Here is a 22370-nt window from a genome sequence, read left to right as displayed (position 1 = left end):
CAATCAGAGGAGAGGGGGACAACATGATGGATTGAAAAAAAGCTCAGAGTGCACGTTACTTTCAACACAGAGGAGGATGAGATCAGAAAAACTGTTTGTTATTTATATTCAAATATTCAGTAGCTGCACTCGGATGGCTTGAACACAGCGGTTACCCCTCGTGTGTGCGCTACACTGTGTACATAACATACAGCTTTCATCCTCCAATTCTTCTTATATATACATGTATTATTCATTTAGTATTTGCTGTGAGTTTGAGCCTCTGGTGTTCAGATCCGGTCCAACTGGTCTGACTGTTTACTGTTCAACTGTGAATGTTTACTTTACAAATACACCCACCATGAATTCAAACATCAAAATCTTTCTCCATGAACCAGCACAGACACTAGATCAGTTCGGTGTAGAGGGATCAGCCTCTCATAGTGAGAACATCATGACATGTGTGTAGCTTGATGTAAACTAACTGTAAATAGAATGACATGGTAGTAAGATCAGGACTGAGCTGGTTGAATGTAATGTAAATAACATTATGATTCATAACAATACAAATAAGTTTCATACAAATATTAATAATAATAAAGTCATATAAATGTGTACCGGGTCTGCAGACACCCGGCGCTGCCCCCTGTTGCTCGGGGCCACGGGGACGTAGGTCCGGGGAGGGACTTGAGGGGGGAGGGTCTTACTCCGGGCCACGGGCTTCCCTGATTGGTCCCCGTTGGTCTTGCGGCCCCGCGACCCCTGCCGGCCCCCGTTGAGTCGGGACAGCGAGTCGTTGATGTTGTCGTAGTTCAGCCCCAATTTGGGAGGCTCCACTTTGGGAGGGTCCATTTTGGAAGGGCCCACTTTGGGAGGGTCCACTTCGGGGGTGAACAGGTTGACGTCTCGGGGCCTGGGGGGGCCTCGGGGGGGCAGGAGGGGGAGAGGGGGGAGGGGGTTTCTTGGTGGGAGCGCAGGGGGGATGTCGTCTTTAGGAAGAGGCTCCGTGCGGGGGCCGTCCCTCAGCTTGGGAACCCCCGGGCGGTCCAGGATGTACAGAGGGGCTCCCTGGGGGGTCTGGGAGCCTCCGGGCTGGGTGAGGGAGGGGTCGGATCCAGAGAGGCCCCTCAGCAGGCCTCCTCCTGGGGGGGGCCGCGGTGGGGCCGGGGTCTCGGAGCCACTCTGGTCCTGCTTGAGTCTGGAAAGAGCGTCGTACTCCATCTGAAGAGCCTCGGCCAGAACCAGCTCCTTCGGGCTGAGGCCCAGAGCCTCCAGGCCCCACGTCGGGTCCCCGTCAGGGGGGGGGGCCGCAGACATGGTGGGGCTACTGGGAGGGGGGGGCACACATGGAGCTGCAGGGGACACAAACACTGTTTTATTATGTGGAAAACAGAATCAGCACTTCCTCTCTGTAATTCAACATGTATATTTTCTACTTCCTTGTTTATTTCCTAACGAGTCGCTCACAACAAGAGACGTTTGTGAATGTCGTTGGAAACTGCAAGTGGATCATTTTATGGAACTAAAGTGACAATAGAGTAGGGCTGCTCAATTAATCGTATTTTAATCGCGATTACGATTACGGTTTGCAACGATTACGAAAACAACGTAATCCAAATAAAACGATTTTTTTTTAAAATTATTATTACTTTTTTTTTTTTTTTTCAGTTGAGTTTCACTTAAACTTCAGGTTAATCAACTGTTAAAAACATACTGTTCAAAAAGAAATTCACCAATAAATGGATGTTTTCAAAGTCAATGAATAATCTCATTTACCCAAATAATCGAGATTATGATTTTTGCCATAATCGAGCAGCCCTACAACAGAGTGGTGCAGGAACGAGTCCTAAAACCCTAACGTGACTCAGCCTTTACTCTTCCTGTCCCCCGGTCTGGAGGTCAATGGTTTTCTGGATGTGTTTTTGGTTGTTATCCTAAAATCAGGTCTGTGGTAAACACAAGCTGAAGAAATGTTTATGTTTTGTTCTTCGACGTCAGTAAATACTTACACTACATGAAAGTGATTTGATATCCAGACTTCATGTGTGACTGAGGTCTGAAGCAGGCCTGCAGGCGAGTGCGCAGGGGGAAGGGAACCCAGACACAATGAGCAGGAAGGAAGAGGTACGAGCGGGTTATAGATGACAGAAATATATTTATTCTGCAACGCCTGTTTTTCAATTGACACTAAATTCAGTCTCTGTCTTCCTCTTTAGTAAAAACACATCTCTGCTTCCTCAGAGATCAGAAAGCAGATCTGGGAGCAGTCAGACCCATATCTAATACATGTTTTATTAATGTTATCCTTTTTCCAGCCAGGAACGTCCCATAGATACAACATCTCTGTGTCGGATAATTAAATAATAATTATGCCGTTCCTTATAGGACAACGGGAGGCCAAAATGTCCGCTAGGAAATATGATAATAAGATAAGAGGTACTTTATTGATCCCACATTGTGAAATGTTTGCATTGCAGCAGCTCAAAAAACAACACCACAAAACAAGTCATTGAACATAAGTAGAAATTAAAGAGTAGAAATAAACAATTCTAGATTTAAAACATCTCAAAATAGAATTAAAGCAGCATTAAAAGTAGGAAATATACAGTAGGCCGTGAAGGTAAAAGAAACTCTCTTCCAGCCAGAGGCGCTTTGAGATACAGAAACATTAGAGTGTATAAAAGAGAAGCTTTACAACTTCTCCGTCTCTGTTTCAGTGATCCACCGAGGTGAAGCGCGTTGATCTCACTTTAAAACACATTCCATGCAGAAGGATGCCGTCTGATGGGCTGGTCCAGCGATCACCGAGGGATGTACCAGGTCCACATCACCCTCTGTCTGAAACCAGAGCCCAGTCGGCTCCGATTGGTTAGCTGGTCGGCTCTGTTGTGATTGGTCAAGGTCAAAAGCCTAAAACGTACAATGTGTTGGAGCTGCTAGCCAATAGGAGCGCAGGTGTTCCGTAGTGATGTCACTGTGTTCCGGAACATTGGCATTTTAGCCCCTGGGGGATAGAAACTCCCTCTGGAAGGAACAAAGGGTTGTTTTGTATTTGACGTAAGATTTTCTGAGACAGTTCATGCTGCTGTCTGATGGTCTGGTTCATCTGTCTGACACACACACACACACACACACACACACACACACACACACACACACACACACACACACACACACACACACACACACACACACACACACACACACACACACACACACACACACACACACACACACACACACACACACACACACACACACACACACACACACACACACACACACACACACACACACACACACTCTCTTTCTCTCTCTCTCTCACACACACACACACACACACACACACACACACACACACACACACACACACACACACACACACACACGGAAGGGAGGAGACGGGTGATGGGGGAGGGACAGAACCCCCCCAAGGGATGAATAAACCCTGATACATATATACCACAAACAGCTGTGTCCCACTTCCTCCCTGACTCTCTCTCACACTCTCTCACACACACACACACACACACACACACACACACACACACACACACACACACACACACACACACACACACACACACACACACACACACACACACACACACACACACACACACACACACACACACACACACACACACACACACACACACACACACACACACACACACACACACACACACACACACACACACACACACACACACACCTTTCTGTATACAATCACTGACCATTTCCTGTAGTGTGTTTCATAGGTTTTGGTGACATCACTATCGAACACTCATGCTCCTATTGGCTAGGGCTCCAACACATTGTAAGTGATAGACTAAGGGGCGGGACATCTCTCAGCAGTTGACCAATCACAACATATAGTGATTCTACAAAGTAGAAACAAAGTAGAGACACTACATAGTACATACTGATATACACCTGAACATCAGCAGGAGAGAACTCTTTAAAGTAGAGACACTACATACTGATATACACCTGAACATCAGCAGGAGAGGACTCTTTAAAGTAGAGACACTACATACTGATATACACCTGAACATCAGCAGGAGAGGACTCTTTAAAGTAGAGACACTACATACTGATATACACCTGAACATCAGCAGGAGAGGACTCTTTAAAGTAGAGACACTACATACTGATATACACCTGAACATCAGCAGGAGAGAACTCTTTAAAGTAGAGACACTACATACTGATATACACCTGAACATCAGCAGGAGAGGACTCTTTAAAGTAGAGACACTACATACTGATATACACCTGAACATCAGCAGTACAGGACTCTTTAAAGTAGAGACACTACATACTGATATACACCTGAACATCAACAGGAGAGGACTCTTTAAAGTAGAGACACTACATACTGATATACACCTGAACATCAGCAGGAGATAACTCTTTAAAGTAGAGACACATATACTGATATACACCTGAACATCAGCAGGAGAGGACTCTTTAAAGTAGAGACACTACATACTGATATACACCTGAACATCAACAGGAGAGGACTCTTTAAAGTAGAGACACTACATACTGATATACACCTGAACATCAGCAGGAGAGGACTCTTTAAAGTAGAGACATACTGATATACACCTGAACATCAGCAGGAGAGGACTCTTTAAAGTAGAGACACTACATACTGATATACACCTGAACATCAGCAGGAGAGGACTCTTTAAAGTAGAGACACTACATACTGATATGCACCTGAACATCAGCAGGAGAGGACTCTTTAAAGTAGAGACACTACATACTGATATACACCTGAACATCAGCAGGAGAGAACTCTTTAAAGTAGAGACACTACATACTGATATACACCTGAACATCAGCAGGAGAGGACTCTTTAAAGTAGAGACACCACATACTGATATACACCTGAACATCAGCAGGAGAGGACTCTTTAAAGTAGAGACACTACATACTGATATACACCTGAACATCAGCAGGAGAGGACTCTTTAAAGTAGAGACACTACATACTGATATACACCTGAACATCAGCAGGAGAGGACTCTTTAAAGTAGAGACACTACATACTGATATACACCTGAACATCAGCAGGAGAGGACTCTTTAAAGTAGAGACACTACATACTGATATACACCTGAACATCAGCAGGAGAGGACTCTTTAAAGTAGAGACACTACATACTGATATACACCTGAACATCAGCAGGAGAGGACTCTTTAAAGTAGAGACACTACATACTGATATACACCTGAACATCAGCAGGAGAGGACTCTTTAAAGTAGAGACACTACATACTGATATACACCTGAACATCAGCAGGAGAGGACTCTTTAAAGTAGAGACACTACATACTGATATACACCTGAACATCAGCAGGAGAGGACTCTTTAAAGTAGAGACACTACATACTGATATACACCTGAACATGAGCAGGAGAGGACTCTTTAATTAACCTTGATAAATCACAACACCCCGCGTGTATCTGCATTATCTATGATCCGGATTCACCTGCAGGCCACAGCAGTTCCCATTCACACCACAACACCCCGGCCCACAGTGTTGTGGTGTCTGACTGTGTGTGTAGTTTAGTGTGTGTGCGTGTAGCCCTGCAGCATGTGTGTGATGATCAGGTGAGCAACACATAAACAAAGCTAACATTATCTGCAGGTGAACCTTACCAGAGTCTCACGGACGGTGGGGTTTAAAAGCGGTTTACTTTCTTCCAGAGATCACATCAACAACAACCCCTCGGATTCCCGGTGGAAACAGACGGGTCTCCGGACTCTGACAGCGGGGAGGGTCCTCGCATTTACCCGGGTTCAGAGCCTCTGTTAGCGGCAGGGAGAAACACAAAGCCTCCGCGGTGTCTCCGGTATCTCCGGTGATCCTCTGCCAGGTTTAGAGCCTCTGTTTGCGGCTGTGCGTCAGACTCTCCACCGGGAAGATCCACAACGGAAACATGGGGGTGTTTCAGGCTTTCACAATAAAACTGAAAAGGTCATTCTGAAAATCTTAATTTGCCAACCGCCCAGATATAAAGATATTACATGTGTTATTTTCTGTTTGTTTTATATTTAGGCTGCTTTAATTCTTTATTTTGTAATAAATGTCTTTCTCACGGGAAGATCCACACCAACCAACATGGGGGCGTTTCAGGTTTTCAAAATAAAACTGAAAAGGTTCGTCTAAAAATCTGAAGTGGGTTTTATTCTTTATACATACAGCCCATGGATTTATTACCAAGGAGGTTTGGACACACTCTTGCACGATTTTTATTGTTTTATTGTTTTTTATTGTTTGTGGGTTTTTTATGTCTTGTATATCTTTCTATTGCATTATTTGGGGAACCTGTGATCCACATTTTTAATTGCACAATTACACTGTAACTGAGTTTATGTCATTAAAACCTTTGAACCTTTGAACCTTGAACATACGAGCAATTTACTTTGGTGCAAACAAAGAAACAAAAAGAAGAAGAGTGGCAAAAAATAAATAAAACTAATACTATTTTAAAAGCTATTTAAAAAAAATGATTTAAAGACTATTGTAAGAAATGTAAAGGTCACCTATCATGCTATTTTTAGGCAATAGCATAGGTCTCAGATATATAAAAATATATAAAAAACATGTTTTGCTCAAAATACCAAACAGATCACCCATTCTAGCCATGCCTCATATCCCTCTATTTCCCTTCCTGTTTCAAAAGTGTTGATTTGGGGAATAAAGCTTTAAAAGAAGGGGTCTGAGCTCATGCGGGACCCGGCAGCTACTGTCTAAACTAAATACTGCCGTGATGAAACTCCATATCATGGATTATCAAGGATTATCTCTGAAACAGTATGGAGCTCAAAGGCTTTCTCTCTTGCCGGTTATACCACAAGGTGAGTTCCTTTTTACTTCCTGCTTCTTCACACACATGCTCTCCAGTAAAGGTTAGCTCTGAGTGTTAGCCATGCTAATGGAAACACCGACCATATTACGTCCAAAACAGTCGGGCATTGTTTCTGATAGCAACGTTTCTGATTGGCCCGTGGGTCCACATTTCAGATATTACGTAATATCGGACGCAAATCTGGATCAGCTCCGTTGTTCCCCCATTTTTAGAGATTTAGGTACGAAGGAAAAGAGAGAGGGTTTTATTTTCTGACGCTGCGTGAGTTCCCCGACACACCGGGGACACATCTTTATGTATAAAAGACATTAAAAAGTGCATTTTGCATGATAGGTCCCCTTTAATACCTGTAGGTAGACTTAGTTTGCAGATAAAAAGGGAAAGGAAAAGGGATTCCTCCAGGCATACTTTTACTCCCGGTCTAGGGCTCCGTTTCGGCTTCGTGTGGACGAACCGTCTGTACCAGGGGTCGGCAACAGGGGGACCGCGGTCCGGATCCGGACGCCGACCTATACGGACCCGGAACTATAATCAATACATTAATAGGGGATTTTTCGGCACCTCCCGCTTTTTTAACGCTGATTTGGGTGACTTGTGTAATTCGTGGAGAACCGAAGAGTTTTCGTTTTGGGGGTGGGGAGTCCGTCCTTCAGTCCGACTGACGGATAACTTCTCACTTCAAAAAAGAAGAAGAAATCTAGACCGCAAAAATAATTAAACAAGCGAGTACCTGTTTTTCCTGGCCAAGGACAGGTTCCTTGAACACAACACGAGCGTAACGTGTCTTCACGTGGTATATGTCTCGTCTGAAAGGAGTGCTGACAGAGAGCACCGGAACGCCGCTCCAGCCCTTCAAATATTGCAGTACCCATAAGGAGCCGTACACATGCCGCAGTGTTTGCGTGACTGTGTCTTTAGTTGTAAGCACAGTGGCGATCTGTTGTTGTTAGCATCTGGTTAGCTAGCTATGCTAACGAATTTAAAGAGCTTTTCTACAACCAGGTGGAAGAGAGCTCTCTCCTGAGAGGCTCAAATAACCTCAGCTCAGTGAGGTTAACGCACACCTTGATATGATCATGATAGTTATTAATAAGACTAAATGAAAAACAGGTAGGCCTATAAAATACTATATGACAGTAACAAAAAAGTTGTTAAAAATAACAAGAATAGAGTTTAAAAGGGGAGTGATTTGTAAAATATCCAAAAAGGAAAATCTGTTTAGAATTCTCTTTCATATGGGTGTTGAAAGATGTATCGATCTCCTCATGTTGCTCTCAAAGTGCACCAGATTGACGCATTTAACTTCAACATTTAAAAAATAAATCTTCCCGGGGGAGCATGCCCCCGGACCCCCCTATAGGAGGTGAGGTCCACCACCTGCCCACACCCACTGTTAAATTGTCTCACCCACATTGAGGAAGCTTCCTACGCCCATGTTTTATTCCATGCGTCAGGCAAATTGGGTCAAAATGTTATTGCATCAATTACCTGTTAACATTAAAATCACTAAATATATGTTGTAACTATTTTGCTAGGCAACTCAAGGGCTCAGGTAATGTGATTACTATATGAATAATCGTCCAAAATAACATTAAATGCATAGGGATTTTTTGTTAAGTAACATACTTTCGTCGCTGCTACATGCTGCGCATTAAGTGGGCCTGTCTGTCAATTAATCCCGGGGCCACTTTTTCCCCCCAGTCCGCCCCTGCCCTTATTACTTATCGTAGCTGCACATACAAGATATCCGATTAAAGCTGAGGTTACACAAATTATTTAGGTATATATATCATCACTGAGTGATACGAACTCGCGACAGGGGAAGCAAACACAGACATCACAACACGTACCTTTACGGAGCTTTTACGGGAGATGGTCTCACCTTAGCTGTCAATCTGATCAAAAGACGTGTTCAATGGCATTAAAATGAGAAAAACGCAGCTGAATCGGTTAATCCATAGGTTGATAATGTTTCTGTGGAATATATCTTTTTTTATTTATAATCCATAATTCCATTTTTATGTAAAAATCGGAGAGTAAAAGTTAGCTGCTAATGGTAGCCACCAGAGTTATCGCAGCTTCCGGTTTTGGCTATGTGTCAGTCTCACACGCACACATTACCAAATGAGGAGTATGTGGGAGTTCCCCTCGATTCCATTGGCTCTGACGGTTAGAAAGAGATGTCAATCAGCAAAATCGAGCAACTTTTAGTCTACCATCCTATCATTCAAGGGTGGTTTTCACTATAAGTAATTTATTTTTTTGGACGGACACAATCATTGAATTTGTTTTACTGTGTTCAATCTGAATTTACTTTAAAATAAAAACATCTACTGATTCTGACACTTCTACATCCAACTCCACAGGTGTAACCTTGCTTTGAGAAAAAAGATTATTAATGTAACCCTTTTAGAAGATGTGGTCATTTTTTCTGGGAATGTCATTTTCGAGCCTGAGAGCTGAAAAACAGGCTTGGGGCTTAACAGGTTAATAAATGACATCTGTCCGTATGAATTAAGAGAAGATTGATCACTGTCTCTGATGTCCGTCCTCTCTGGTGTTTAAGTGTCTACATCTATTGCTAATTTCAAAATATTTAAATATCTGGAGGACCGATCTACAGCTTTACAAACAGGACCTTCAGACCTACAGGTTTAATGACTATAGAGTCGTCTGGACAGAGGTAAGACAGCTAATGCTAAGCTAACTGAGTGCTAACAAAAGTTACAGGACCTTCAGACCTACAGGTTTAATGACTATAGAGTAATCTGGACCAACCCAGTCTCACAGCATTTCGTGTTATAGTCATGACATTGAATCTATTGATTCGTGTTCACAAACACCATTTTCCCCTTTTTCTCGTGTCACACAGAACGATTTTAAAAGCAATGTATTTCTATTGGTACTGTGTTTCGTGCCTGCAGCACCTATTTTTGTCCGTTCAGATCTTGGAAGACCGGAAGCTGTGGGGTTCATAAAAAAATGTTCTTACTCAATATCAAGCCACGACTATTGTTTTTATTTTAAATCGCATACTGTCTGACTTTTTTTGTCATCTGTGAGGAAAATAAATGTGGCTCAGAGCCTCAGGATACTGAAATCTGTATTTTTTTAAATCTTTTTTTCCTTCTAATGTGTTATTCTTTTCTAAATAACACACTATTATTTACTCACCAATAACACACAATTATCCTTGTTTTTCTTTATTTGTTTAATTTTATAATCTCTGGCTTTTTTGGCGTCTGTCAGGAACTGAATTGAAAAATAAAAATAACCGGAAATAGACGTAGGCCTATAAGGGACATTTCGAGCATCATTGCGATACACAGGCCGTTTCTCAATCTCGAGGAAACTGGCTTCCAAGCCAATATTTCAAGGATGCTACGTCATCGAGTGCCGCCGAAGGACTGTTCCAATCTCCAGCATACTTGGAATTCCACCGAGGCCACGTCCTTGGTTTGGGGGAAATTTCGAGGCTGCACATGGGTAGACTTCGCGTCCTTCAAATCCCCACAATGCTTTGCGCACGGACCAATTTCAAAAACCCATGCGGAGAATGGCTGAACCGACGCAGCACACATTAAAATGTAAGTATGTAGTGGCGTAGAACATGTGTTGGTAAATATGTTACTTTGTTAAATTTGTTACCACCATAAATGTGTTCCGTGAAAGTAAAGCAAGTTCATAATTAGATAGACATCGTGAGGTATTTATTTTCGGTACAGTTTATGTTGAAACCGTTAAAGAGAGTGGCACACTTGTTAGCCTGTTCCATTCTTCTTCGTTTTCCGAAGCCGTGACTTGGAAGTATACTTGCTAGTTTCTGAAGGAAGTGGCTTGGAAGTACGCGACTACCAAGACAGCATCCTCGAGATTGAGAAACGGTCACAGCCACTGAACTGATTACCCAAGATCCTCAGCTATGGTTTAAGCTCACTGATTGGATGTTTTAGCCGCAATGCATGTAGGGATATGGTGTTAATGCGATATTAAACCCGAAAAACATTTCAGAGTTTAGGATGGCCGAAGACACTACACTACCCATAATCCCCAGCTGTCGTTTAGGACTACTGTCCCCGTGATTAATCTTCAAGCTCTGGGGTTGGATGTTGGAGTGGCAGTGCGCCAAGGTTAGCCTAGCGTCAAACAGCTGTTTGAAATGGAACGAAACCACGCCAGACTATCCAAAACTGGAATCGAACGCCCCCCCCCCCCCAGAACTACACATGCTGGCTATTGTGTTTCGCAAAATGTTGGGTCACAGGTTCCTCAACAGCGCATTACAAGACATCTTTCAACATGTGTGTATACCTCCAGCATTAAACTGTCATTCTGCACATTTCTTATACTATCTACATAAGAGTATCATTAATGTGTTTAATATCAGTTAAAATAAGTGCTTCATAGTTAACATTACAGGAAAGCAATATATTAGACGTTAAGTACTTTGTCAGGCTTAATATTTATCTGTAGATACCCCCAAAGCTTTTTTCTTATTTGATAGAGGACCTTAATCTAAAGTATTATTTAATGTTTAAATAAAGGTTAATTAGTTTGTCTGTTTTGCACCTCCTCATATTAATATCTTTGTACATCCTGCACTAAACTGTTTTATTGTAGAGATCACTTACAGTATCTTCTTGATTTTTTATATTCTATATTTTTATCACAGACCTTCTACTTTCCCCCTATGAAAGTTTGTACTCTTCATATTTTTTTCATGAAATATAACACATAAAAACAATAATTCAATAACGTGCTTTAACCACTAGGTGGTGCACACAAGGTACACACAGCCATAATAACTTTGAATTATTACTTAGTGTAGGACACTTATGTATGTACCACATCTGAAGATGTGTAGTTTTATTCATGATTTCACATAATCTTACAGCATATTGCTATACTATTTCAGACTCAGTATTTACATTCTTATATTCAAAGAAAATCAGCAATATCTTTAAAAACTACAAGTCCTTTTCTATCAGCTGTGCACCGTTATGGTGTAAATATAATCTATCTACCAATTGGATCAAATGTAAAAGTCAGCCGAATTAGTGTTGATCCTGCGAGGAGACGTATTTTGTGAAGAGAAATTGAAGATGTTGTTTAATTGCTGATATATTTATGATCCACTTCAAGTATTCAGTTTCAGTGGCATTTCTTCCAGTTTTTCCAAAGGTCAGCCGAACCGTGTATTACAATGCCGTTATGTGATGACTTTCAAAAAGACGGACGCCAAAAAAGCCAGAGTTTATGAAATTAAACAAATAAATAAAAACAAGGATAATTGTGTGTTATTGGTGAGTAAATAACAGTGAAAAGAATAACAAAAAAAAGATTTTAAAAAATACAGATTTCAGTATCCTGAGGCTCTCAGCCCCATTTATTTTCCTCACAGACGACAAAAAAAGTCCCACATTATACGATTTAAAATAAAAACAATAATCGTGGCTTGATATTGAGTAAGAACATGTTTTTATGAACCACACAGCTTCCGGTCTACCAAGAGCCGAACGGACAAAAAGACGGGTTACAGGCACGAAACATACTACCAATAGAAATACATTGCTTTTAAAATCGTTCTGTGTGACACGAGAAAAAGGGGGAAATGGTGTTGGTGAACACGAATTAATAGACTAAATGCCGTGAGACTGGACAGAGGTAAGACAGCTAATGCTAAGCTAACTGAGTGCTAACATTACATTTAGCTGAGGCTTTTATCCAAAGAGACTTACAATAAGTGCGTTCGACCAACAAAGTAAAAACTTGAAGAAATCAGAATCATACAAGTTCATCTGGTTTCATAGAGCCAAACATTTCAAGTGCTGCTCAACTGGCTCTAGATAAGCCAGTCCTTTATTAGTATATAAGTGCTTTGTTAGTAATTCTATCTCTGGAAGTGGAGTCCAAAGAGATGAGTTTTCAGTCTGAAGAAGATGTGTAAGCTTTCTGCTGTCCTGATTTCAATGGGGAGCTCATTCCACCATTTTGGATCCAGGATAGCAAACCCACGTGTTTCTGCTGATGGGAACTTGGGTCCCCCTCGCAGTGCGGGGGCAGCGAGCTGATTGGCTGATGCAGAGCGGAGTGCACGTGCTGGGGTGTACGGTTTAACCATGTCCTGGATGTAGGAAGGGCCAGATCCATTCACAGCATGGTACGCAAGCACCAGAGTCTTGAAGTGGATTCTAGCAGTTACTGGAAGCCAGTGAAGGGAGCGGAGGAGCGGTGTGGTGTGGGAGAATTTGGGAAGGTTGAAGACCAGACGAGCCGCTGCATTCTGGATGAGCTGCAGAGGTCGGATGGCACATGCAGGTAGACCAGCCAGGAGGGAGTTGCAGTAGTCTAGGCGTGAGATGACGAGAGCCTGGACCAGAACCTGCGTCTCTTTCTGGGTCAGCTGGGGACGTATCCTCCTGATGTTGTAAAGAGTGTATCTGCAGCAGCGGGTTGTAGCAGAGATGTTTGCAGTGAAGGACAGTTTGTTATCTAGGGTCACACCCAGATTCCTTGCAGTCTGAGTCGGGGAAACAACAGAGGGGCCGATGTTGATTGTTAGGTCAAGAGTGGGACAATCTTTTCCCTGAAGGAAAAGCAGTTCAGTCTTGTCAAGGTTGAGCTTGAGGTGGTGAGCAGACATCCACTGAGAGATGTCAGCTAGACAAGCAGAGATGCGTGCGACGACCTGGGTCTCTGAGCGGGGAAAGGACAGAATTAGTTGGGTGTCGTCAGCGTAGCAGTGGTATGAAACACCATGCGGGCTAATGACAGATCCGAGCGAGTTTGTGTACAAGGAGAAGAGGAGGGGACCGAGAACAGAGCCCTGAGGGACCCCTATAGTTAATTGACAAGGGTCGGACTCGGACCCTCTCCAAGTTACCCTGTAGGTCTTTGAGGTATGAGGTGAGGAGGGAAAGTGCAGAGCCTGAAACTCCAAGTTCTTGGACAGTGCGAAGGAGGATCTGATGGTTCACCGTGTCGAATGCAGCAGACAGGTCCAGAAGGATGATGACAGAGGAGAGGGAGGCTGCTTTAGCAGTGTGCAGTTCCTCAGAGACAGCAAGGAGAGCAGTTTCTGTTGAGTGACCTGCCTTGAAACCAGACTGGTGCGGATCCAGAAGGTTGTTCTGATGGAGGTAACAGGAGAGTTGTTTAAAGACAGTTCAAGTGTTTTAGACAGGAACGGGAGGAGAGAGACGGGCCTGTAGTTTCTAACATCAGACGGGTTGAGAGTGGGTTTCTTTAGGAGAGGGTTTACTCTTGCCTCCTTGAGACTGTTTGGAAAGGGACCAGAAGTTAGAGAAGTGTTGATGAAATGAGAAACGGTAGAATATCAGGAGTGATAGTCTGAAGGAGGTTTGAGGGGATAGGGTCCAGAGGACAGGTGGTAGGACGGGCAGAGGTAATGAAGGTAAGACCCTCACTTGGAGAGAGAGGGGAGAAGGAGGTCAGTGTGTGGGTGAAGGTCTGGTGACCCAGAGGTGAAGGAGGTCAGTGTGTGGGTGAAGGGAGGGTCTGGTGACCCAGAGGTGAAGGAGGTCAGTGTGTGGGTGAAGGGAAGGTCTGGTGACCCAGAGGTGAAGGAGGTCAGTGTGTGGGTGAAGGGAGGGTCTGGTGACTCAGAGGTGAAGGAGGTCAGTGTGTGGGTGAAGGTCTGGTGACCCAGAGGTGAGTAAAGGTGAGTCAGAAAAAGAAGAGCGAATATCATCAACCTTTCTTTCAAAGTGGTGAACAAAGTCGCTTGACAGAAGGGAGGAGGGGGGAGGGGCTTTGGGGGGGTCCAAGAGGGAGGAGGGGGGAGGGGATTTGGGGGGGGTCCAAGAGGGAGGAGGGGGAAGGGGCTTTGGGGGGTGTCCAAGAGGGAGGAGAGGGAAGGGGCTTTGGGGAGGTCCAAGAGGGAGGAGAGGGAAGGGGCTTTGGGGGGGGTCCAAGAGGGAGGAGGGGGAAGGGGCTTTGGGGGGGGGGCCAAGAGGGTGGAGAAGATGGAAAATAGTTTTTGGGGATTGGAATAGGAAGATTGGATCTTATCTTGAAAGTAAGTGCTTCTTGGCTGAGAGATGGAAGCAGAGAAAGAGGAGAGGAGAGCCTGATAGGTTAGGAGGTCGTCATGGTGATTGGATTTCCACCATTTCCGCTCTGCTGCCCGAAGGATGGTTCTATTAGCATGCAGTGCGTCATTTAGCCAGGGAGCAGGAGGGGACTGACGAGCCGGCCGAGATGTGAGAGGACAGAGAGAGTCCAGAGAGGATGAGAGAGGAGGGAGGAGAGAGAGAGTCCAGAGAGGATGAGAGAGGAGGGAGGAGAGAGAGAGTCCAGAGAGGATGAGAGAGTAGAGAGGAGAGAGAGAGTCCAGAGAGGATGAGAGAGTAGAGAGGAGAGAGAGAGTCCAGAGAGGATGAGAGAGTAGAGAGGAGAGAGGACAGAGAGAGTCCAGAGAGGATGAGAGAGGATGAGAGAGGAGGGAGGAGAGAGAGAGTCCAGAGAGGATGAGAGATGATGAGAGAGGAGGGAGGAGAGAGAGAGTCCAGAGAGGATGAGAGAGTAGAGAGGAAAGTTTCTGCAGCAGAGTTTGGAGGCAGGAGTTGGAAGGAGTCAGAGGAAGGGAGGGCTGAGAGCACCGATGAGGCAAAGGTAGAGGGGGAGAGGGAACGGAGGATACGGCGGACAGGTGCAGAGTTAGAAGAGATGAGTTTGTTATGTTTGGAAAGAGGTAGAGAGAATGAAATGAAGAAGTGATCGGAGGTGTGGAGCGGGTTTACAGAGAGGTTAGAAGTAGAGCAGTTCCTTGAGAATATGAGATCAAGGACATTGCCAGCTTTATGAGTTGGTGGGGATGGAGACAGTGTTATGAGTTGGTGGGGATGGAGACAGTGTTATGAGTTGGTGGGGATGGAGACAGCGTTATGAGTTGGTGGGGATGGAGACAGTGTTATGAGTTGGTGGGGATGGACACAGTGTTATGAGTTGGTGGGGATGGAGACAGCGTTATGAGTTGGTGGGGATGGAGACAGCGTTATGAGTTGGTGGGGATGGAGACAGCGTTATGAGTTGGTGGGGATGGAGACAGTGTTATGAGTTGGTGGGGATGGAGACAGCGTTATGAGTTGGTGGGGATGGAGACAGTGTTATGAGTTGGTGGGGATGGAGACAGTGTTATGAGTTGGTGGGGACGGAGACAGTGTTATGAGTTGGTGGGGATGGAGACAGTGTTATGAGTTGGTGGGGATGGAGACAGTGTTATGAGTTGGTGGGGATGGAGACAGTGTTATGAGTTGGTGGGGATGGAGACAGTGTTATGAGTTGGTGGGGATGGAGACAGCGTTATGAGTTGGTGGGGATGGAGACAGCGTTATGAGTTGGTGGGGATGGAGACAGTGTTATGAGTTGGTGGGGATGGAGACAGTGTTATGAGTTGGTGGGGATGGAGACAGTGTTATGAGTTGGTGGGGATGGAGACAGTGTTATGAGTTGGTGGGGATGGAGACAGTGTTATGAGTTGGTGGGGATGGAGACAGCGTTATGAGTTGGTGGGGATGGAGACAGCGTTATGAGTTGGTGGGGATGGAGACAGTGTTATGAGTTGGTGGGGATGGAGACAGTGTTATGAGTTGGTGGGGATGGAGACAGTGTTATGAGTTGGTGGGGATGGAGACAGTGTTATGAGTTGGTGGGGATGGAGACAGTGTTATGAGTTGGTGGGGATGGAGACAGTGTTATGAGTTGGTGGGGATGGAGACAGCGTTATGAGTTGGTGGGGATGGAGACAGTGTTATGAGTTGGTGGGGATGGAGACAGTGTTATGAGTTGGTGGGGATGGAGACAGTGTTATGAGTTGGTGGGGATGGAGACAGTGTTTTGAGTTGGTGGGGATGGAGACAGTGTTATGAGTTGGTGGGGATGGAGACAGTGTTATGAGTTGGTGGGGATGGAGACAGTGTTATGAGTTGGTGGGGATGGAGGCAGTGTTATGAGTTGGTGGGGATGGAGACAGCGTTATGAGTTGGTGGGGATGGAGACAGCGTTATGAGTTGGTGGGGATGGAGACAGTGTTATGAGTTGGTGGAGATGGAGACAGTGTTATGAGTTGGTGGGGATGGAGACAGTGTTATGAGTTGGTGGGGATGGAGACAGCGTTATGAGTTGGTGGGGATGGAGACAGCGTTATGAGTTGGTGGGGATGGAGACAGTGTTATGAGTTGGTGGGGATGGAGACAGTGTTATGAGTTGGTGGGGATGGAGACAGTGTTATGAGTTGGTGGGGATGGAGACAGTGTTATGAGTTGGTGGGGATGGAGACAGTGTTATGAGTTGGTGGGGATGGAGACAGCGTTATGAGTTGGTGGGGATGGAGACAGTGTTATGAGTTGGTGGGGATGGAGACAGCGTTATGAGTTGGTGGGGATGGAGACAGTGTTATGAGTTGGTGGGGATGGAGAGAGCGTTATGAGTTGGTGGGGATGGAGACAGCGTTATGAGTTGGTGGGGATGGAGACAGCGTTATGAGTTGGTGGGGATGGAGACAGCGTTATGAGTTGGTGGGGATGGAGACAGTGTTATGAGTTGGTGGGGATGGAGACAGTGTTATGAGTTGGTGGGGATGGAGACAGCGTTATGAGTTGGTGGGGATGGAGACAGTGTTATGAGTTGGTGGGGATGGAGACAGTGTTATGAGTTGGTGGGGATGGAGACAGCGTTATGAGTTGGTGGGGATGGAGACAGTGTTATGAGTTGGTGGGGATGGAGACAGCGTTATGAGTTGGTGGGGATGGAGACAGCGTTATGAGCTGGTGGGGATGGAGACAGTGTTATGAGTTGGTGGGGATGGAGACAGCGTTATGAGTTGGTGGGGATGGAGACAGCGTTATGAGTTGGTGGGGATGGAGAGAGCGTTATGAGTTGGTGGGGATGGAGACAGCGTTATGAGTTGGTGGGGATGGAGACAGTGTTATGAGTTGGAGGGGATGGAGACAGTGTTATGAGTTGGTGGGGATGGAGACAGCGTTATGAGTTGGTGGGGATGGAGACAGTGTTATGAGTTGGTGGGGATGGAGACAGCGTTATGAGTTGGTGGGGATGGAGACAGTGTTATGAGTTGGTGGGGATGGAGACAGCGTTATGAGTTGGTGGGGATGGAGACAGTGTTATGAGTTGGTGGGGATGGAGAGAGCGTTATGAGTTGGTGGGGATGGAGACAGTGTTATGAGTTGGTGGGGATGGAGACAGCGTTATGAGTTGGTGGGGATGGAGACAGTGTTATGAGTTGGAGGGGATAGAGACAGCGTTATGAGTTGGAGGGGATGGAGACAGTGTTATGAGTTGGTGGGGATGGAGACAGTGTTATGAGTTGGTGGGGATGGAGACAGTGTTATGAGTTGGTGGGGATGGAGACAGTGTTATGAGTTGGAGGGGATAGAGACAGCGTTATGAGTTGGTGGGGATGGAGACAGTGTTATGAGTTGGTGGGGATGGAGACAGTGTTATGAGTTGGTGGGGATGGAGACAGTGTTATGAGTTGGTGGGGATGGACACAGTGTTATGAGTTGGTGGGGATGGACACAGTGTTATGAGTTGGTGGGGATGGAGACAGTGTTATGAGTTGGTGGGGATGGAGACAGTGTTATGAGTTGGTGGGGATGGAGACAGTGTTATGAGTTGGTGGGGATGGAGACAGTGTTATGAGTTGGTGGGGATGGAGACAGCGTTATGAGTTGGTGGGGATGGAGACAGTGTTATGAGTTGGTGGGGATGGAGACAGCGTTATGAGTTGGTGGGGATAGAGACAGTGTTATGAGTTGGTGGGGATGGAGACAGCGTTATGAGTTGGTGGGGATGGAGACAGTGTTATGAGTTGGTGGGGATAGAGACAGTGTTATGAGTTGGTGGGGATGGAGACAGTGTTATGAGTTGGTGGGGATGGAGACAGTGTTATGAGTTGGTGGGGATAGAGACAGTGTTATGAGTTGGTGGGGATGGAGACAGTGTTATGAGTTGGTGGGGATGGAGACAGTGTTATGATTTGGTGGGGATGGAGAGAGCGTTATGAGTTGGTGGGGATGGAGAGAGCGTTATGAGTTGGTGGGGATGGAGACAGTGTTATGAGTTGGTGGGGATGGAGAGAGTGTTATGAGTTGGTGGGGATGGAGACAGCGTTATGAGTTGGTGGGGATGGAGAGAGCGTTATGAGTTGGTGGGGATGGAGACAGTGTTATGAGTTGGTGGGGATGGAGACAGTGTTATGAGTTGGTGGGGATGGAGACAGTGTTATGAGTTGGTGGGGATGGAGACAGTGTTATGAGTTGGTGGGGATGGAGACAGTGTTATGAGTTGGTGGGGATGGAGACAGCGTTATGAGTTGGTGGGGATGGAGACAGCGTTATGAGTTGGTGGGGATGGAGACAGTGTTATGAGTTGGTGGGGATGGAGACAGCGTTATGAGTTGGTGGGGATGGAGACAGTGTTATGAGTTGGTGGGGATGGAGACAGTGTTATGAGTTGGTGGGGATGGAGACAGCGTTATGAGTTGGTGGGGATGGAGACAGCGTTATGAGTTGGTGGGGATGGAGACAGTGTTATGAGTTGGTGGGGATGGAGACAGTGTTATGAGTTGGTGGGGATGGAGACAGCGTTATGAGTTGGTGGGGATGGAGACAGTGTTATGAGTTGGTGGGGATGGAGACAGTGTTATGAGTTGGTGGGGATGGAGACAGTGTTATGAGTTGGTGGGGATGGAGACAGCGTTATGAGTTGGTGGGGATGGAGACAGCGTTATGAGTTGGTGGGGATGGAGACAGCGTTATGAGTTGGTGGGGATGGAGAGAGCGTTATGAGTTGGTGGGGATGGAGACAGCGTTATGAGTTGGTGGGGATGGAGACAGTGTTATGAGTTGGTGGGGATGGAGACAGCGTTATGAGTTGGTGGGGATGGAGACAGTGTTATGAGTTGGTGGGGATGGAGACAGCGTTATGAGTTGGTGGGGATGGAGACAGTGTTATGAGTTGGTGGGGATGGAGAGAGCGTTATGAGTTGGTGGGGATGGAGACAGCGTTATGAGCTGGTGGGGATGGAGACAGTGTTATGAGTTGGTGGGGATGGAGACAGCGTTATGAGTTGGTGGGGATGGAGACAGCGTTATGAGTTGGTGGGGATGGAGAGAGCGTTATGAGTTGGTGGGGATGGAGACAGTGTTATGAGTTGGTGGGGATGGAGACAGTGTTATGAGTTGGTGGGGATGGAGACAGTGTTATGAGTTGGTGGGGATGGAGACAGCGTTATGAGTTGGTGGGGATGGAGACAGTGTTATGAGTTGGTGGGGATGGAGAGAGCGTTATGAGTTGGTGGGGATGGAGACAGTGTTATGAGTTGGTGGGGATGGAGACAGCGTTATGAGTTGGTGGGGATGGAGACAGTGTTATGAGTTGGTGGGGATGGAGACAGTGTTATGAGTTGGTGGGGATAGAGACAGTGTTATGAGTTGGTGGGGATAGAGACAGCGTTATGAGTTGGTGGGGATAGAGACAGTGTTATGAGTTGGTGGGGATAGAGACAGCGTTATGAGTTGGTGGGGATGGAGACAGTGTTATGAGTTGGAGGGGATGGAGACAGTGTTATGAGTTGGTGGGGATGGAGACAGTGTTATGAGTTGGTGGGGATGGAGACAGTGTTATGAGTTGGTGGGGATGGAGACAGTGTTATGAGTTGGTGGGGATGGAGACAGTGTTATGAGTTGGTGGGGATGGAGACAGCGTTATGAGTTGGTGGGGATAGAGACAGTGTTATGAGTTGGTGGGGATGGAGACAGCGTTATGAGTTGGTGGGGATGGAGACAGCGTTATGAGTTGGTGGGGATGGAGACAGTGTTATGAGTTGGTGGGGATGGAGACAGCGTTATGAGTTGGTGGGGATGGAGACAGTGTTATGAGTTGGTGGGGATGGAGACAGTGTTATGAGTTGGTGGGGATAGAGACAGTGTTATGAGTTGGTGGGGATAGAGACAGCGTTATGAGTTGGTGGGGATAGAGACAGTGTTATGAGTTGGTGGGGATGGAGACAGTGTTATGATTTGGTGGGGATGGAGAGAGCGTTATGAGTTGGTGGGGATGGAGACAGTGTTATGATTTGGTGGGGATAGAGACAGTGTTATGAGTTGGTGGGGATGGAGACAGTGTTATGAGTTGGTGGGGATGGAGACAGTGTTATGAGTTGGTGGGGATGGAGAGAGTGTTATGAGTTGGTGGGGATGGAGACAGTGTTATGAGTTGGTGGGGATGGAGACAGTGTTATGAGTTGGTGGGGATGGAGACAGTGTTATGAGTTGGTGGAGATGGAGACAGTGTTATGAGTTGGTGGGGATGGAGACAGTGTTATGAGTTGGTGGGGATGGAGACAGCGTTATGAGTTGGTGGGGATGGAGACAGCGTTATGAGTTGGTGGGGATGGAGACAGTGTTATGAGTTGGTGGGGATGGAGACAGCGTTATGAGTTGGTGGGGATGGAGACAGTGTTATGAGTTGGTGGGGATGGAGACAGTGTTATGAGTTGGTGGGGATGGAGACAGTGTTATGAGTTGGTGGGGATGGAGACAGTGTTATGAGTTGGTGGGGATGGAGACAGTGTTATGAGTTGGTGGGGATGGAGACAGTGTTATGAGTTGGTGGGGATGGAGACAGTGTTATGAGTTGGTGGGGATGGAGACAGTGTTATGAGTTGGTGGGGATGGAGACAGCGTTATGAGTTGGTGGGGATGGAGACAGTGTTATGAGTTGGTGGGGATGGAGACAGTGTTATGAGTTGGTGGGGATGGAGACAGTGTTATGAGTTGGTGGGGATGGAGACAGTGTTATGAGTTGGTGGGGATGGAGACAGTGTTATGAGTTGGTGGGGATGGAGACAGTGTTATGAGTTGGTGGGGATGGAGACAGTGTTATGAGTTGGTGGGGATGGAGAGAGCGTTATGAGTTGGTGGGGATGGAGAGAGCGTTATGAGTTGGTGGGGATGGAGACAGTGTTATGAGTTGGTGGGGATGGAGAGAGCGTTATGAGTTGGTGGGGATGGAGACAGTGTTATGAGTTGGTGGGGATGGAGACAGCGTTATGAGTTGGTGGGGATGGAGACAGCGTTATGAGTTGGTGGGGATGGAGACAGTGTTATGAGTTGGTGGGGATGGAGACAGTGTTATGAGTTGGTGGGGATAGAGACAGTGTTATGAGTTGGTGGGGATGGAGAGAGCGTTATGAGTTGGTGGGGATGGAGAGAGCGTTATGAGTTGGTGGGGATGGAGAGAGCGTTATGAGTTGGTGGGGATGGAGAGAGCGTTATGAGTTGGTGGGGATGGAGACAGTGTTATGAATTGGTGGGGATGGAGACAGTGTTATGAGTTGGTGGGGATGGAGACAGCGTTATGAGTTGGTGGGGATGGAGACAGTGTTATGAGTTGGAGGGGACGGAGACAGTGTTATGAGTTGGTGGGGATGGAGACAGCGTTATGAGCTGGTGGGGATGGAC

General features: G+C 46.1%; 1 protein-coding gene across 2 annotated transcripts in view; it reads right to left on the bottom strand.

Annotated features, from left to right (window-relative positions):
* Positions 1–5979, bottom strand: part of pik3c2b (phosphatidylinositol-4-phosphate 3-kinase, catalytic subunit type 2 beta) — a 58147-nt gene extending 52168 nt beyond the window's left edge. The window contains exons 1-2 of one of the 2 annotated variants that reach the window (XM_079685008.1): positions 5651–5979; positions 598–1331 (exon numbers count right to left, since the gene is read on the bottom strand). In XM_079685008.1, coding sequence (XP_079541134.1) covers positions 598–1296 — 699 coding nt within the window. In that variant the 5' untranslated portion in view covers positions 1297–1331; positions 5651–5979. The remainder of the gene's footprint in view (positions 1–597; positions 1332–5650) is intronic. The other variant, XM_079685007.1, reaches the window with a different exon arrangement.
* Positions 5980–22370: the final 16391 nt, after the last annotated feature.

The sequence above is a fragment of the Notothenia rossii genome (genome assembly GCF_949606895.1).
Source record: "Notothenia rossii genome assembly, chromosome: 5".
In the NCBI taxonomy this organism is placed as follows: domain Eukaryota; kingdom Metazoa; phylum Chordata; class Actinopteri; order Perciformes; family Nototheniidae; genus Notothenia; species Notothenia rossii.
The sequence above is the reverse complement of the archived record's forward strand: the minus strand, read 5'-3'. Positions and strand labels throughout refer to the sequence as shown.